Here is a 19275-nt window from a genome sequence, read left to right on the forward strand (position 1 = left end):
CGGGAGGCTGAAGTAGGAGAATCACTTTAACCTGGAAGGCGGAGGTTGCAATGAGCCGAGATCGCACCACTGCACTCCAGCCTGGGCAAAAGAGACTCCATGTCAAGAAAAAAAAAAAGTATCTGATTGTGTCTAGCATATCTGCAATATCCCCTCGACTTTGGCCTTTAGCCTCATTATGAGTACCCTGATGGAGGAAGGCCCAGGAAGTGTAGCCTTCCTGGTTTGTGACGCACTATATGTTTTGCGTATTTGTTTAACATCGGAATGGCCCTGAAGGCTGGAACATCTTATCTGTGTTTGAGAGTTATGGAAACTCTGATCCTCTAGGAGAATAATTTTTCCAAGGTCTCAGATCTCTAAAGTAGTAGACCTTGGATCTGAACATTGCTATTTCTGACCTTAAAGCCCATGCATTTCCCACAACATATTAACCATGATAAAGTGTATTTTAAAGTTCATCTTTTCTGGTTTTTGTGAAAGTCTTTTAGAAATCTCAGCTCATCCTGAGACCCGGCCACTGCACTCCAGCCCGGGCCACAAAAAAAAAAAAAAAGAAAAAAAAAGAAATCTCAGCTCATCACAAAGTTTCCTGTTCAGTCTCGTGAGTTTCACGTACTCAGCCAGCATTTATTTGCCAGTCAAGGTCTAGGATGGCTACCTGTCCTCTGCAGCAGCCCCAAGCCTATTCATTATTGTCCTTTACAATTTTACAGTCATAATTATTTCTTTGCATAATAGCATTCTGAGATTTTCCAAAATTTCCCACTGTCCTTGTTTTACAGTGTGCAGAACTCACTTCTGCTCTAACTTGACTCCAAGATGACACAATTTCCCAGTTTTTTCTTTTTTTAACGGTTGGGGGATAGGGGGACACGGAACAGAACACAGTGGTCTAGCTAACCGGTTTCCACTAGACGTCCAGCTATCTTTTAAAATACTTTGTTTCCGCACGGCAACACCAGGCGCTAAAAAACCACCCAGCTTACGAGGGAACCTAGAGGATAGGTAAAGGCCCCCTGCGCTGGCCCCGCCCCGTGGGACTGGGCGGCGTGGGCGGGAGAGGCGGGGCGGGGCCGCACTCTGCTCGCCAGTGTCTTTATAGGTCACCCGGAAGGCACCGAGGCCTCGGCGCGCTGCTCCCAGAGGGGCCTCTCCGCCGCTCCAGCCCCGCGCCCTTCGCCACGGCCCTCGGGCGTCTGCGCCGCAGCTGCGGCCCCCGCCTCTTTGGAGTCTCTAGCGGCCGCAGCCCGCGGCCTGCGTCGCTTCCGGCAGATCCGGACCGCGGGCGATGGCTGCCGCTGGGGGCGCCCGGCTGCTGCGCGCCGCTTCTGCGGTACTCGGCGGCCCAGCCGGCCGGTGGCTGCACCACGCTGGGTCCCGCGCTGGAGTCAGCGGCCTGCTGAGGAGCCGGGGGCCGGGCGGGACCGCCGGGGCTAGCCGACCGCTGAGCGTGTCGGCGCGGGCGCGGAGCAGGTAGGGCGCCGTGTGGGCGCGGGCCGGGGTCCCCGGTGGGTGGCGCCTGGCTGGTTCGGCCGAGTCTGGTTCCGCCGCCTTCTACGCATCGGGCCCACACCCCGGAGGCCTGCCTCTCGCCTCGCTCTTCTGGGGTGCCCACGCGGCTCCGTCTCGCTGCTCGGTGGCGTCGCTGCCTGCCTTCCGTCGCACCGCAAAGTTCCTTCCCGTGTTACCCACTCCCGGCGGGAATCGGGGACTCAGGATGCCCAGCTACCTTTCCCAGCGCCTCCCGTGCCCACAGGAAAGCCGGGACTTTGCGGCTGCTTGTTCTCCGTATGATTTGTCTGGGATCTGACCTTTGCTCTGCCCGAAACTGGCAGTGACCTTCGCTACAGGCTGCCCTGCTGCTGTCCTGGCCTGACACTCCTGCCAGCCGTTTCTTTCCCGGCCTTGCCCTGCTTTGGGAGGACACCTAGGTCCCAGGTCTTTGTCACGGGCTGTCCAGGTAGAATACACCAAGCCCATAACCTCTGCTGCTCCCTAGGCCCTTTGCTAGTTGCTCAAGTGTTGAAAGCCCCTGCGTTGAAGTAATCCGCCGGGACTTGAAACTTCGCTTTGGCACGGATTGTCTGACCTGCCTAACTTCGTCAGTCCTTAGGAACCCAGTTTCCCCATTTGCAAGTTGAAGATGATAACAGTTTAGACCTCCTACGGTTAATTGAAGAATAAATGAGTTGATACAGCGATACGGGTCGTCTTGTGCCTGGCACATAGTGAGGGCTCCGTAAATGCCACTTGGTGGTAGCTGCAGCAGCTGCCGCAGCAGCAACCTCCTAGGCTCACAATGTTGAGAGGGTTTTGTTTTAAATATTTTAAGGGATGTGAACAATTTCCCCCAAATGTGTTGAAGTTTTAGGTTCTTGGGCGTATTTGTTTTTCAAAGACACTCCCTAGATATACTAGAGATAAAATTTACACATGATTTCTAGCAGCAAGGAGGCTAGCAACATGGTGGCGATTTATATAAAGCAGATCTCTCAACAGCCCTTTGACCCCATGATGTAGGGTAGCAGGAATAGCGAACTAAAGGGAGAGTATGTTGGATTTATATGCTGCTTTTTCTAGTTTCTTCTTGAGAAGGTCTCTCTGAGAGCAGGGTGTAAGACTTTCAGTCATCTTTTCCCCACTAATCCCGTTATCTAGTGGGTGCTCCATACATTTTTGTAGTGTGAACTTTGGGGGAAATGAGGAAGAAGGCAAGCCAGATTTATTTGTTCCTGTTTCCTCTGAACTTCCCTGCCTTTGATCTGTGTGAATGCCTTGCTTTCTGTTATACAATGGATGAGTGCTAGACAATTGTATAAATTGGGACAGATACTGAACATACTTGTGTAACTGGTAGAAGGGAATATGAATGTTTTTGTAATAATTGGGAGTTATCTTTCTCAGGTTTGTTTTTTTGGATTTGGATATGTCAGGTTGTCTTAAAGGGGAGCACATCTGTTTCCTCATAATCCTGCTGCCCTCTTTATTGGCACAATTTCTTTTTTTTTTTCTTTTTTTTTTTTTTTTTTGAGACGGAGTCTCCCTCTGTTGCCCAGCCTAGATTGCAGTGGCGCAATCTCGGCTCACTGCAAGCTCCGCCTCCCGGGTTCACGCCATTCTCCTGCCTCAGCCTCCCGAGTAGCTGGGACTACAGGCGCCCCACGCCCGGCTAATTTTTTGTATTTTTAATAGAGACAGGGTTTCACCGTGTTTGCCAGGATGGTCTCGATCTCCTGACCTCGTGATCCACCCTCCTCGGCCTCCCAAAGTGCTGGGATTACAGGCGTGAGCCACCGCGCCCGGCCTGGCACAATTTCCATTCATGGTCTTATCATTTCTGTTACAGACTTTGGAGCTACAACTGGATTTTCCAGTTCTTACTGTGTTAATGAAACTTGTGCTGTCCAATACAGTAGCTACTAATCACATATGGCTATTGAAGTTTAAGATAATTAAAAGTAAATAAAATTAAAGATCCAATCTCCCAGTTACACTAGCCACATTTCAGGTACTCAGTAGCCACATGTGACTAGTGGCTACTGTACTGGACATTGCAGGTATGTGTAGAACATCTTTGTTATGGCACAAAGTTCTTAGGGACAGGCAGAGCAGTTCTAGAAACTGTAGTTCTGTCTTTGAATTTTAACAACTCGATAAGCTATCAGTAATTGAGAGTCAGAAAAACTCCTTTTACTCTAAAATACCGTGACACAATACTTTACATTTTGCAGTGATTTTAGGTAGCAAAGAGCTTTCACGTGTATTATTTCATGTGACTCTTAAGACAATTCTATGAGATAGGGAAGGTAGGTAAATGGGAATAAAAATTTCATATTAAGTAGCTGGCAAAACTAGGACTAGAACTCAAGAAGTTTTTGTGAATTAAAAAAAAATTTTAATTTCTATTTATTTTTAAAATTTCAGTCGTTTTTGGGGTTCAGGTGGTGTTTGGTTAATGGGTACGTTCTTTAGTGGTGATTTTGGTGTACTCTTCACCTGAGTGTAGTGGTGCCATCATGGCTCACTGCAACCTCTGCCTCCCACGTTCAAGTGATTCTCGTGCCTCAGCCACCCGAATAGCTGGGATTACAGGCACGTGCCACCACACGTGGCTAAGTTTTGTAGTTTTAGTAGAGATGAGGTTTCACCATGTTAGCCAGCCTGGTCTCGAACCCCGAGCCTCAAGTAATCTGCCTGCCTCAGCCTCCCAAAGTATTGAGATTACAGGTGTAAGTGACCACTCCCGGCATAGTGTCTACATCTTCTGACTCTTAGGTTCCATACTCTTTCAACTGAAGAATTACTTTTTTCTCTCGTTTCCACTTCCTCTCCTATTCTTTGGTAAACCTGTTAATACTTACTTGGCAGTTTTTTGTAGGGATGTTCACTTTTAATACAGACCAACAGGTTGGACTTCTTAGCAAAAGGGCTTGGTCTTTAAATAAAAGTTATTAATCAGTGTTTGTTGAATTCTACTATGTGTTACATATTTTGCATACATTGTCAGAACTATAAGATTAATGTTGTCCTGATTTTATAGAAGAGGAGGCTGATGTAAAAGAGATTTTGAATTCCTTTGCTGTAAGCTTAACTCTAGAATGCTTCAGAAGAACAACAATGCTAAAACCTCTGGCTTTCAGTGTGTATAAATGATAGAATTCTTTCTAATGTACTTCCTGTAGCTTTAGCTACCAAGCATTCGTTGATGTCAAATCTCTAGACTTCTCTACTGAGCTCAGACCCATACCCTTATTTCCATCTGGCTTTTGGACATTCTTACCCGGCTTTTTCATTATTAAATTCAGCAGCTCTAATCCTCAACTTATTTCCGTCTTCCCCAAAGCGCCTTTGCTTCCTGTCTTAAATCCAGGTTAAATGGTACCACCTAATTGCGTGAGCCGGAAATCCCAGTGTTTTTCTTCCCCACTTTTCAATTTAGCTTAAGTAGATGGTCACTAAAACCTTTCGGTCTACCTCCTGGATGTCTGTTAAGTCACTGTGTTCTCCGTCCTTGATTAGTTTGTACTGTTTTGATAAGCTCCAAAGTGGTCTCCCTGCCTCTGGGGTATTTTCATTTTCAGTCATTCTACTTTGAAAAAAATGGCAGTTATTCATATTGAAAATCATGAATAATATGTGGGAATACTAGTTTTAAAGCATTTTTGGCTGTGAAAAGAAGTTGGAGAGCGCAGGCCCTTTTGAGGAACATTCCTGAATTTTGAGGAACATTCCTGAACACACACACCCTTTTGATGAGTTTTAATGAATAGAATCCTGGTTTTTTTTCCAGTGTTATAATATTAGGGAGGGCATTATCCAGTGAGGCTTCAGTTGCCTCATTTGTGAAATGGGATCATTGGACTTGATAACTTTCGAGATAGTGATGGCTCTGAAATTATTTGATTCTGAGTTTTACTTATATTAAAGATTTGTTTGATGGGCTGTTGCCATCTATTGGTAGTAGTAAGAATAACAACTCATTATTTTAAGTTGAAGAGAATCTTTTCAAGTGTGAGGAAAAATTAAAATGACCAATGGTGGAGGAATAAGGATCTAGTTGCTAGTATAATGTCTTCTCAAGTTTTGGAGGAATGTTTGTGAGAAGTGAAGGAAATTTAAGTCAGCTAGCTGATAGCTAACATACTATCTTATAGAACATGTAAGGAGGTATTTATCTTACAGATTCAAACAAATAAAAAACTTTTTCTAATCCCTTTGATTTGTAAGTATACAATGTGGACAGAAATGAGATGTCAAATACGCAGAAAACTATTAAACAACGTCTCTCAGCAATAGTAGTCTATGTAGCACTTGCACAGCAGTTGCTGTGTTGAGAGCAGAATTATTTCCTTTTTTTTTTTTTTTGGAGACAGAGTTTCACTCTGCCACCCAGGCTGGAGCGCAGTGGTGTGATCTCAGCTCACTGCAACCTCCGCCTTCCGGGTTCAAGCGATTCTCCTGCCTCAGCCTCCCAAGTAGCTGGGATTACAGGCATGTACCACCATGTCTGACTAATTTTTGTATTTTTATTAGAGATGGGGTTTCACCATGTTGGCCAGGCTGGTCTTGAGCTTCTGACCTCAGGTGATCAGCCCGCCTTGGCCTCCCAAAGTGCTGGGATTACAGGCATGAGTCACCATGCCCGGCCATGATTTGCTTTTTAAAAACTCACTACAACCCTGGTCTAGTCTTTTATGGACACATTCGTGTTTTTCAGAGAGTTATGTGACTACGTTTTTTCACGTTTTTTTTGAGACAGGGCCTTGAGCTGTTGGCCAGGTTAGAGTGCAATGGTGTAATCACGGCTCACTACAACCCTGAACTTCTGGGCTCAGGTGATCCACCTCAGCCCCCTGAGTAGCTGATACTACAGGCAAATGCCACCATGCCCTTTATTTTTCACACACCTACAACCATCTCAGTTTTATTTTTATTTTTTGTAGCGATAGGTCTCTCTATGTTGCTCAGGCTGGTCTCAAACTCCTGGGCTCAAGCAGTCCCCAGCCTCGGCCTCCCAAAGTGCTCCTGTGCAAGTGTGAGCCACCACACTTGGCCTTTTCTTTTTAAATGACAGGGTCTTGCTGTGTTGCCCAGGCTGGAGTGCGGTGGTGCAGTCATATCCCATTGCAGCCTCCTCCTCCTGGGCTCAAGGGATCCTCCCTTCTCAGCCTCCCAATTAGCTGGGACTACAGATCATATCACCACACCTGGCTAATTATTTTATTTTTTGTGAAGATGGGATCTTGCCATGTTGCCCAGGCTGGTCTCAAACTCCTGGCCTCAAACGATCTTCCCACTTCAGCTTCTCAAAGTACTGGGGTTACAGGTGCAAGCTATTGCACTGGCTTGTATGAGAGTAAAATAGAGTTCATGAGTGATAATAATTGCCAAGTGTTTTATAACTGTGACTATTAGGGAGACATATACTGAGGCCATTTGACCAGGTAGTGATTGCCATTTCCTGTAAGGTAGTAGAGCTTATTACCTGGTAGCTGGGTAGATATATATGCCTTTGATTTGTGATGCCTTCTTCCCAAATAAGCTTTGAAAAGAAAAGAAAATACTTCCGGCTAGTCAGAGTGGCTCAGGCCTGTAATCTCAGAGTTTTAGGAGGCCAGATTGAGAAGATTGCTTGAGGCCAGGAATTTGAGACCAGCTTGAGTAATATGGTGAGACCCTGTCACTACAAAAAATGAAAATAAATTAGCCAGGCATGGTGCTGGGCACCTGTATTCCCATCTACTCTGAAGGCCTTATATTTTGAATTATGTTTTGAAATTACTAAAAATACTAAAGGACTGCTTTCTTTTCCAGCTCAGAAGATAAAATAACAGTCCACTTTATAAACCGTGATGGTGAAACATTAACAACCAAAGGAAAAGTTGGTGATTCTCTGCTAGATGTTGTGGTTGAAAATAATCTAGATATTGATGGCTTTGGTGAGTATGAAATATTTCTTAAAATGCATAAGTGAAACTGTTAGGTTTCAAATTTTTGTTTTGTTTTTTTCCTAAGAAGTTTAACCTATAGTATGCTAGGTAAAATATTAACATTCGAGATATGTTAGTGTTATATTCTTGTTTGTAAATAATAATAGAGTGACACCGTTGTTCTGTTCTTTATAGATTAAATAACTCATGACCAGAAATCTGCTGTGGCCTCATTACCTTACTGTTTATGTGTGTGATGCAAAGCTGATGGTATGGAGTAGAGTTAAAAGATACCAGCTTAGAGAGAATAAATGTCATAGCATAGAGGGGTACTTAAATATCTTGAATGTCAGCTCACCTTCCTAGGAAAGGTAACTTATCCTAGAAAGTGATTTATTTAGAAAGTTTTCATTTTTAGACTTCTGACCATATGCCTTAACTACACGTGCAAAGCCTGTGTTCCTGCAGCTGCCCTTTTACACTTCCTGAGGCATACCCTGTATATCACCTGTCAGTTTTGTTCAAGCACTGTGTGTCTAGATTAGCAGTTCTCAGAGGGTTTCCGTGACCATTAGCATGAGTGTCACCTGGGAAATAGAGATTCTCAGACACTCCTCCCCCACCCACCACCCCTGCCCCTGCCCCAGACTTACTGAGTCACAAAGTCTGGGATAGGTCCAGCATTGTGTGTTGTAACAGCTGTCTGTGTGATTTTGATGCATGTTCAAGTTTGAGAACCACTGGTCTTGGAATAAGGTTCAAGGAGTGTATCTGACTCTGCTTCTTTCAAGGCAGTGTTCACATTACCTTTAAAGAACCATTTCTAGATCAGAATTAATTTATCTTTCTTCAGTTTTCCCATAATTTATTAAATCTACCTCTCTTTGTTAATGCTTTTAACAGTTTTCCTTTTTAGAGAGAATGGCTATCTCTCTTATTAGATTATTAGTTTTTGAAAGACAACTCCATGAGGTTACTCAGGTACAGTAGACTTTGTCGAGAGTTGGCACTCAATAATATTTGCTAATATCTTTTAAAAAATTTTTTGAGACAGGATCTTGCTCTGTCACCCAGGCTGGAGTGCAGTGGTGTAATCACAGTTCACTGCAGCTTCAACCTCCTGGACTCAAGTGATCCTCCTGACTCTACCTCCTTAGTAGCTGGGACTACAGGTGCACCATCACACCTGGCTGAATTTTGTATTTTTTGTAGAGACACGGTTTTGCCACATTACCCAACCTGGTCCTGAACTCCTGGGCTCAAGAGATCTTCCTGCCTTGGCTTCCCAAAGTGCTGGCATTACAGGCATGAGCCACCATGCCTGGCCTTAGATATCTAAATCTAATTTTTTTTTTTTTGCTAGTTTTAAAATAATTATAACAACTAGAATTTGAGTGTATACTACATTCCAGCATATGTTAAATGAAGCAGACTTTTTTTTTTTTTAAGCTCTCCATTGATAGTTAAAGAAACTGAGTCTCATGGAAATTAAGTTTCCCTGGTTATACACGCAGCAAGTGAGAGGGCTAAGACTCAAACCTGTCTTGAAGTCAAGATTGGTATATCTCATTGTGGTTTTGATTTCCATTTCTCTGGTGATTAGTGATGTTGAACATTTTTCCATATGTTTGTTGGCTGCTTTTGTGTCTGTGTCTTCTTTTGAGAGGTGTCTGTTCAAGTCTTTTTTTTTTTCCCCAACTTTTATTTAGATTCAGGGAGTATATGTGCAGGTTTGTTAAATGGATGTATCATGTGATGCTGAAGTCTGGCGTCTGAATTGTCCTGTCACCTAGGCAGTACGCAGTACCAATAGGTAGTTTTCCTCCTTGCCCCTCTCCCTTCCCCCTCTGGTAGTGCCCAGTATCTACTGTTCCCAACTTTATGTCCATGGGACCCAGTATTTAGCTTGCACTTTTAAGTGAGAACACTTTGCTTTTCTGGTTCTCTGTTAATTTACTCAGGATAATGGCCTTGAGCTGTATCCATGTTGCTGGAAAGGACGTAGTTTTGTTTTTTTTTAATGGCTTTGTATTCCGTGGTATATATGTACTACATTTTCTTTATCCAATCCACCATGACAGGCAGCCAGATTAATTCCATATCTTTGCTATTATGAATAGTGCTGAGGTAAACATTACAAGCGCATGTGTCTTTTGGTAGAATGATTTGTTTTCTCCTGGGTATGTACCCAGTAGTAGGGTTGTTTGGTTGAATGGTAGTTCCATTTTTAGTCCTTTGAGAAATCTCCAAACTGCTTTCCGCAGTGGCTTAACTAATTTACATTCCCACCAGCACTGGCTAAGTGTTTCCTTTTCTCCATAGCCTTGCCAACATCTGTAATTTTTTGACTTTTTAATGATACTCTTTATGACTGGTGCAAGATGGTATCTCATTGTGGTTTTCGTTTGCAGAGTGGAGTATTTTTTTATGTGTCATGTTTGTTGGCCACTTGTTCGTCGACAGTGAGACGAACTCTCACTGTCACCCAGGCTGGAGTGCAGTGACACAATCTCGGCTCACTGCAACCTTCACCTCCCAAGTTCAAGCGATTCTCATGCCTCAGTCTCCCGAGTAGCTGGAATTATAAAGGTGTGCCACCATGCCCAGCTAATTTTTATATTTTTAGTAGAGACAGGGTTTTGCTGCATTGGCCAGGCTGGTCTTGAACTCCTGACCTCAAGTGATCCGCCCTCCTTGGCTTCCCAGAGTACTGGGATTACAGATGTGAGCCACCATACTTGACCTCTGCCCACTTTTTAATGAGGTTATTTGTTTTTTGCTTGTTGATCTGTTTAAATTCCCTATAGATTCTGGATATTAGATCTTTGTCGGATGCACAGTTGGTGAATATTTTCTCTCATTCTGTAGGGTGTTTACTTTGCCTTTTTTAGTTTGTTTGTTTTTTGAGACGGAGTCTTGCTCTGTCACCCAGACTGGAGTGCAATGATGTGATCTTGGCTCACTGAAACCTCCACCTCCGAGGTTCAAGTGATTCTCCTGCCTCAGTCTCTTGAGTAGCTGGGATTACAGGCGCCCACCACCATGCCCAGCTAATTTCTGTATTTTTAGTAGAGATAGGGTTTCACCATGTTGGCCAAGCTGGTCTGGAACTCCTGACCTCAAGTGATCTGTTCACTTTGGCCTCCCAAGTGCTGGGATTACAGGTGTGAGCCACCACGCCTGCTCTACCCACTTTTTTTTCCGCCCCCAAGACGGAGTCTTACTCTGTTGCCTAGGCTGGAGTGCAGTGGCATGACCTTGGTTCACTGCACCCTTCACCTCCCGGGTTAAAGCAATTCTCCTACCTCAGCCTCTCAAGTAGCTGGGTTTACAGGCACATGCCACCACACCTGGCTAATTTTTTTGTATTTTTAGTAGAGATGGGGTTTCACCATGTTGGCCAGGCTGGTCTCAAATTCCTGACCTCATGATCTGCCCGCCTTGGCCTCCCAAAGTGCTGGGATTACAGGTGTGAGCCGCCATGCCCAGCCCTCTGCCCACTTTTTAATGAGGTTATTTGTTTTTTGCTTGTTGATCTGTTTAAGTTCCCTATAGATTCTGGATATTACACCTTTGTCTCATGCATAGTTTGTGAATATTTTCTCTCATTTTGTAGGGTGTTTACTTTGTTGACAGTTTCTTTAATGTGTCGAAGCTCTTTAATCAGGTCCCATTTGTCAATTTTTGTTTTTGTTGCAATTGCTTTTGAGGACTTAGTCATAAATTCTTTGCCAAAGCCAATTTCCAGGAGAGCATTTCTGAGGTTTTCTTCTAGTACTTCTGTAGCCTTAGGTCTTACATTTAAGTCTTTAGTCTGTTTTGAGTCTAATTTTGTATATAGTGATAGGGGTCTAGTTTCATTCTTCTGCATATAATAGCCAACTATCCCAGCACCATTTATTGAATAGGGAGTTCTTTCTTCATTGCTTATTTTTGTTGACGTTGTCAAAGATCAGATTTTCTAGATGAATAGCTTTATTTCTCGGTTCTCTATTCTGTTCCTTTGGTCTGTGTCTGGGTTTTCTAGTTTATGTGCATGGGGTGTTGATAATAGTCTCTAGGATCTTTGTATCTTTATGGGATTGGTTGTAATGCCGTCTTTGTCATTTCTGATTGAGCTTATTTGGATCATCTATTTTTTCTTTGTTAATCTAGCTACTGGTCTATCTGTTTCGTTTATTCTTTCAGAAAACCAACCTTTGGTTTTCTTGATCCTTTGTATAGATTTTTGGGTCTCAGTTTTGTTCAGTTATGCTTTGAGTTTAGTTATTTCTTTTCTTCTGCTAGCTTTGGGGTTTTTGTTTTTCAAGTTCTTCTAGGTTAATGTTAGATTGTTATTTGAGATCTTTCTAACTTCTCAATGTAGGCATTCAGTGATCTGAACTTCATCTTAACACTGCTTTTGCTGCATCCCAGAGATTTTGGTACTTGTGTCTCTGCTTTTATTTATTTCAAAGAATTTTTTGATTTCTGCCATATGGTGGAGCCACTTTAGCTGGTAGATATATTTCTTGATCTTTGACAGAAGTGGGTAAACCATGCTGTTGTTTGTGTGCATTGGAAGTTGTGGCTGTTATGCCATTGAAAAATTTAAATCTTAATATCTCAAAACAGTGTTAACTAAACTTTCATTTAGTGATGGTGTGGTACTGAAATATATCCCAAATCAATAACATTGGAATGGATGCTAAACATGATCTTACACAGAAAAAGGCAAAACAATCAGCCTGACATTTGGTGCTGTTGATTTGGGAGTAGATACTGGATAGACAAAAGTGCTTAGAAAATAGGATTTTAAAAAGGCATTACAGTAGGAATATTTTAAAGCTCACAAAAAAATCACTTGGTGTAGGGTAATGGAAAACAATACTGGTGATATGGTCTGGCTGTGTCCACACCCAAATCTCATCTTGAATTCCCATGTGTTGTAGGAGGGACCCGGTAGGAGGTAATTGAATCCTGGGGGCAGGTCTTCCTTATGCTGTTCTTGTCATAGTGAATAAGTCTCCCAAGTCTGACAGTTTTATAGGAGGGAGTTTCCCTGCACAAGCTCTCTGCTTGCCTGCTGCCATCTGTGTAAGATATGACTTGCTTCTCCTCGCCTTTCGCCAGTATTGTGAGGCTTCCTCAGCCCTGTGGAACTGTAAGTCCATTAAATACTTTTTCCTGTATAAATTACCCAATTTCAGGTATGTCTTTGTCAGCAGTGTGAAAATGGACTAATTAAGCAAATTGGTACCAGGAGTAGGGTGCTGCTGAAAAGATACCCCAAATGTGGAAGCAGCCTTGGAACTGGTTAACAGGCAGATGGTGGAACAGTTTGGAGGGCTCAGGAGAAGAGAGGAAAATATGGGAAAATTTGGAAATCCCTAGAGACTTGTGGAATGGCTTTGGCCAAAATACTGATAATGATATGGACAATGAAATTCAGGCTGTGGTGGTCTCATGGAGATGAGGAACTTGTTGGTCGTTGGTATAAAGGTGACTCTTGCTATGTTTTAGCAAAGAGACTAGTGGCATTTTGCCCCTGCCCTAGAGATTTGTACTTTGAACTTAAGAGATGACTTAGGGTATCTGGCAGAAGAAATTTCTAAGCAGCAAAACATTCAAGAGGTAACTTGGGTGCTGTTAAAGGCATTCAGTTTTAAAAGGAAACAGAGCATTAAAAAAAGTTTGGAAAATTTGCAGCCTGACAATGCAATAAAGAAAACCCTATTTTCTGGGGAGAAATTCAAGTTGGCTGCAGAAATTTTGATAAGGAATGAGGAGCTGAATGTTAATCCCTGAGACACTGGGGAAAATGTCTCCAGGGCATGTCAAGAGATCTTCATGGCAGCCCCTCCCAGCACAGGCCCAGAAGCCTAGGAGGAAAATTAGTTCTGTGGGCTGGGCCCAGGATCCCCTTGCTGTGTACAGCCTAGGGACTTGGTGCCCTGTGTCCCAGCTGTCCCAGCTGTGGCTGAAAGGGCCAATGTAGAGCTAGGGCTGTGGCTTCAGAGAGTGCAAACCTCAAGCCTTGGCAGCTTCCATGTGGTATTGAGCCTGCTAGTGTACAGAAGTCAAGAATTGGGGCTTGGGAACCTCCGCCTAGATTTCAGAAGTTGTATAGAAATGCCTAGATGTTCCAGGCAGTAGTTTTTTGCAGGGTCAGGGCTCTCATGGAGAACTTCTGCTAGGGCAGTGCAGAAGGGAAATGTGGGGTTGGAGCCCCCACACAGAGTCCCTATTGGGGCATTGCCTAGTGGAGCTGTGAGAAGAGGGCCACGGCTCTCCAAACCTCAGAATGGTAGATCCACTGACAGCTTGTATGGTATGCCTGAAAAAGCCACACTCAATGCCAGCCCATGAAAGCAGCTGGGAGGGAGGCTGTATCCTGCAAAGCCACAGGGGTGGAGCTGCCCAAGAGTGTGGGAACCCACCTCTAGCATCAGTGTGACCTGGATGTGAGACATGGAGTCAAAGGAGGTCATTTTGGAGCTTTAGGATTTGACTGCCCCACTTTATTTTGGACTTGCATGGGGTCTGTAGCTCCTTTTTTTGGCCAGTTTCTCACATTTGGAATGGCTGTATTTACCCAATGCCTGTACCCCCATTGTAGCTAGGAAGTGACTAACTTGCTTTTGATTTTACAGGCTCATAGGCAGGAGGGACTTGCCTTGTCTTGGATGAGACTTTGGACTGTGGACTTTTGAATTAATGCTGAAATGAGTTAAGACTGTTGGGAAGGCATGATTGGTTTTGAAATGTGTGGACATGAGATTTGGGAGGGACCAGGGGCAGAATGATATGGTCTAGCTCTGTCCCCTCCTACACAAACCTCATCTTGAATTCCCACGTGTTGTGGGAGGGACCCAGTGGGAGGTAATTGAATCTTGGGAGCAGGTCTTTCCCATGCTTTTCTATGATAAGACTCACAATATCTGACAGTTTTATAAGGGGTGGGGGGGGTCCCTGCGTAAGCTCTCTGTTTGCCTGCTGCCATCCATGTAAGATGTGACTTGCTCCTCCTTGCCTTCTGCCAGGATTGTGAGGCTTCCCCAGCCATTGTGGAACTAAGTTCAGTAAACCCTTTTTCCTGTATAAATTACCCAGTTTCAAGTGTGTCTTTATCAGCAGCGTGAAAATGGACTAATACAACTGGTTATATCGTTGAAGGCACAAAACTGTGGCAGTGTACCTCAGTCTGCAATGACTGATGTTTATGGGTGCTGAAAATTCATCTTTACCCCTGCCCTGCCCCTCTACCTTTTTTTTTTTCTGTAGGAAAATTATCTCAACTGAAGTTTTAAATTATGTGAAGCTTTCAGCACTAGCATCTCTTGTATAAAAAAAGATGATTGGATTTAGATTATCTTCCCTCCCTGCCACATCATTTAACATGGCATCTGTTGTTTTTTGATTTTTTAATAATTTCTTTTTTGTTTGTTTGTTTGTTTTTGAGATGTAGTTTAGCTCTTGTTGCCCAGGCTGGAATGCAATGGCACGATCTCGGCTCATTGAAACCTCTGCCTCCTTGATTCAAGTGATTCTCTTGCCTCAACCTCCTGAGTAGCTGGGATTACAGGTGTCTACCACCACGCCCACCTAATTTTTAAAATATTTTTAGCAGAGATGGGGTTTCACCATGTTGGCCAGGCTGATTTCGAACTCCTGACCTCAAGTGATCCGCCTGCCTTGGCCTCCCAAAGTGCTAGGATTACAGGTGTAAGCCACTATGCCCGGCCAACAGCTAATATCCTTTCTGACTGGTGTGAGATGATATCTCATTGTGGTTTTGATTTGCGTTTCTGTGATGATTAGTGATGTGGAGCAATTTTTTCATGTTTGTTGGCTGCTTGTATGGCTTTTTTTGAGAAGTATCTGTTCATGTCTTTTGCCTATTTTTTAATGAGGTTGTTTTTTGCTTGTTGATTTAGGTTCCCTATAGATTCTGGCTATTAGACCTTTGTTAGATGCATAGTTGGTGAATATTTTCTCCCACTCTGTAGGTTGTCTGTTTACTTTGTTGATAGTTTCTTTTGCTGTCTAGAAGCTCTTTGTTTAATTAGGTCCCACTTATCAATTTTTGCTTTTGTTGGAATTGTTTTTGTGGACTTAGCCAAAAATCCTTTGCCAATCCAATGTCTACAAGAGTATTTCCTTGGTTATCTTTTTTATAGTTTGAGGTCTTACGTTTAAATCTTTGATCCATTTTGGGTTAATTTTTGTATATGGTGAAAGGTAGGGAGTCCAAGTTCAGACTACTGCATATGTCTAACCAGACATCCTAGCACCATTATTGAATAGGGAGTCTCTTAAAAAGAGTAAGTGCTGGCTGGGTGTGGTGGCTCATGCCTGTAATCCTGGCACTTTGGGAGGCCAAGGCGGGCAGATCACTTGAGGTCAGGAGTTTGAGACTAGCCCGGCCAACATGGTGAAACCCCATCTCTACTAAAAATATAAAAGTTAGCCAGGTGTGGTGGCGCACACCTGTAGTCCCAGCTACCTGGGAGGCTGAGGCACAAGAATCAGTTGAATCTGGGAGGTGGAGGTTGCAGTGAGCTGAGATAGCGCCACTGTACTCCACCCTGGGTGAATGAGCAAGGCTGTCTCAAAAGAAAAAAAAATATATATAAATATATATATGTGTGTGTGTGTGTATATGTGTATATATGTGTATATATGTATATATGTATGTGTGTATATGTGTGTGTGTGTGTGTGTGTGTGTGTGTGTATATGATATATGTAACTGCACAACAACCTCTGAGCTGCTACTCTGGGCACACTGCCTGTGGGGTAGCCCTGCTCTGCAAGGAGTCCTACCTCTGCTGCTGCTGTACGCTGCTGCTTCAATGAAAGTTGCTATTTAACACCACCAGCTTGCCCTGAATCCTTTCCTGGGCAAAGCCAAGAACCTTCCTGAGCTAAGCCCTAATTTTGGGGCTCATCTACCCTGCATCAATTCCATATGAATTTTGGAATAGTTTTTTTATAGTTCTGTGAAAAACAATGTTGGTAGTTTGATAGGAATAGTGTTGAATCTGTAAGTTGCTTTGGGCAGTATTATTTGCCTATTTTTTTGATGAGATATTGTTTATTTTTGTAGTTAGCAAAAGCTCTTTAAATGTCCTATTTGATAAAAAATGTGAAGACAGATTTTTAACGTTTATTTAAATGGCTTCCAACTGCTGTTTTACATGAAGCTACATATTCTCAAAATAGTGTAAAATGCTTTTTGCATAAATAATTGTGGATTGCTTTATATTAATTTCTTTTAAATTAAGACACAAGTATTATGCTCTTAATACTTGAAAGTATTCTTTTAAGTTTTTAAAAGTATTTTTTTCTTCATCACTTGTGACTATGTATTACAGTCCAGTTTTTTTTTAAACTGCAGGTGGCAACTATTACAGGATCATGAAATCAATTTAGTCACTCCCAACTAGCATTTTATTTTTTTATTTATTTATTTTTATTTATTTATTTTTTTTGAGACGGAGTCTTGCTCTGCCACCCAGGCTGGAGTGCAGTGGCCGGATCTCAGCTCACTGCAAGCTCCGCCTCCCGGGTTTACGCCATTCTCCTGCCTCAGCCTCCCGAGTAGCTAGGACTACAGGCGCCGCCACCTCGCCCGGCTAGTTTTTTGTATTTTTTAGTAGAGACGGGGTTTCACCGTGTTAGCCAGGATGGTCTTGATCTCCTGACCTCGCGATCCACCCGTCTCGGCCTCCCAAAGTGCTGGGATTACAGGCTTGAGCCACCGCGCCCAGCCAACTAGCATTTTAAAGAAATCAAAAAGAACAGAACATATAAAAACATACCGTCTTTTGTAAGGGTGTTATCTTATTAAATGTTTAGTTAGCTATTTACAAGTATGTGTGTACTGGGTCATGATGTAAAATGGAATTCATACTCTGAATCACAGTTAAACAAAGTGTTTTCTGAAAGTCATTGGTTGGAATGGACGAATGTCCTGCCTGGGCTTCTTTCCCAGCTCTATCATTTTTCAGCTTTGTGACATTGGGTTAGGTATCTAACCTACTCATACCTCATCTTTTCATCTGTAAAGTGGGGATAATATTAATATTTACCTCATAAAATTGCTGTAAAGATCAAATTAGTAAATCCAAGCAACTGCTAAATAAATATTAGCTAATATTGTTAACATAGGTATTAATACAGATTCATTGTTCATTATAGCAAATTTTGAAAATAGATTTAAAAAGAATTTAACACTTGATATCATCACACAGAGATAAGCACTGAAATAATCTTTTTTCCCAATGCCCAAGAAATATAGAAAATTTAATGTAAATGTAATTAAAGAATTCTGCTGGTATCATAGAAATTCATATATTCAGACTCAGAAGAAAAGCTTTAAAGATCAAGTATCTTGACATGTCCACAAATCTTTGTATTTAAAGATAAGCTCGAGATAAGTAAGCTAAACTAGATTCACCAAAGATAGAGTTAAGCCTAAGCCTCTTTCTAGAATAAAGATGAAAGAAATGAAATCAGGAAGGGTGCAGTGTTATCGTTATAAAGAAGAGCTTATTACCACAACATTATAGGGGCAGCTGTTTCATTAATTCCTGAGGCTGAATGCAGGAGCCCATCTAAATACCACACTTGTCATATGTCCTACTCACAGATGAACACCGTACTCCAAACGTGGCTGACCAAAATACTCAGTTTCTTTACAGTTTCTCCCTGGGTGATCTCATCCGTTCTATGACCTTAAATCCTTTCTAGATGTTGATGAACTCTTAAATTTACATCCTTAGCTCAGACCTCTCCTCTGAGCCCTGACTTACAGATCTAACTTCTTGCTTTACATCTCTTCTTGGAAATCTAACATATTTAAAACAGCTTTTGGCTTTTTTCCTCCTGACGTAACCTGTTCTTCCTCGAATCTTTCCTATCTCAGTAATGAGCACCAGCCGGCTGCTCGAACCTGAAACCGTAGAGCACCATTCTTTCCCCCTTCTGCCCCACCTGACATCCAGTCCATTGGCACCTCCTGCCAGTTGTGCCCCCAAGATTCATCTCTAGCACCTCCTGTTGGCTCCATCCCTACAGTCGGCACGTGGGGCTGGCCAGCCACTGTGCTAACCTGCTTCTGCTCTGGAGCTTAGCACCCGGGTAATTTGTCCTAACAGAAATCAGACGTATCAGTTCCCTGATTAAAAACTATGAGTGGGCCTGGCACTCATGGGCTGATGCATGTAATCCCAGCACTTTGGGAGGCCTAGGCGGGCGGATCACAAGGTCACAAGTTTGAGACCAGCCTGGGCAACATGGTGAAAACCCGTCTCTACTAAAAATACAAAATTTAGCCAGGTGTGGTGGCACACACCTATAATTTCAGCTACTTGGGAGACTGAGGCAGGAGAATTGCTTTAACCCAGGAGTCAGAGGTTGCAGTGAGCCGAGATTGCACCATTGCACTCCAGCCTGGGTTACAGAGTAAGACTCCATCTTGGAAAAAAAAGAAAAAAACAAACCGAGACGGGCGGATCATGAGGTCAAGAAATCAAGACCATCCTGGCCAACATAATGAAACCCTGTCTCTACTAAAAATACAAAAAAAAAAAAAAAAAAAAACCCAAAAAACAAACAAGAAAACCAGCTGGGCGTGGTGGTGGGCGCCTGTAATCCCAGCTACTTGGGAGGCTGAGGCAGGAGAATTGCTTGAACCAGGGAGTCAGAGGTTGCAGTGAGCTGAGATCACACCACTGCACTCTGGTCTGGCAACAAAGTGAGACTCTGTCAAACAAAACAAAACCATGAGTGACTTTCTTTGCACATAGGATAAAATCTGTATTCCCAGCCAGGAAAGGCTCTGCATTATCTGGCCCTAT

The 19275-nt window shown here is 43.0% G+C and overlaps 1 protein-coding gene across 1 annotated transcript in view; it reads left to right on the forward strand.

Annotated features, from left to right (window-relative positions):
• The first annotated feature begins 1054 nt into the window (after positions 1–1054).
• The window catches only part of FDX1 (ferredoxin 1), a 35916-nt gene continuing 17695 nt past the window's right edge, over positions 1055–19275 (forward strand). The window contains exons 1-2 of the mRNA XM_023208205.2: positions 1055–1476; positions 7318–7442. Of these exons, the coding sequence (XP_023063973.1) occupies positions 1292–1476; positions 7318–7442 (310 nt within the window). The 5' untranslated portion in view covers positions 1055–1291. The remainder of the gene's footprint in view (positions 1477–7317; positions 7443–19275) is intronic.

The sequence above is a fragment of the Piliocolobus tephrosceles genome, chromosome 13 (genome assembly GCF_002776525.5).
Source record: "Piliocolobus tephrosceles isolate RC106 chromosome 13, ASM277652v3, whole genome shotgun sequence".
NCBI classification, from domain to species: domain Eukaryota; kingdom Metazoa; phylum Chordata; class Mammalia; order Primates; family Cercopithecidae; genus Piliocolobus; species Piliocolobus tephrosceles.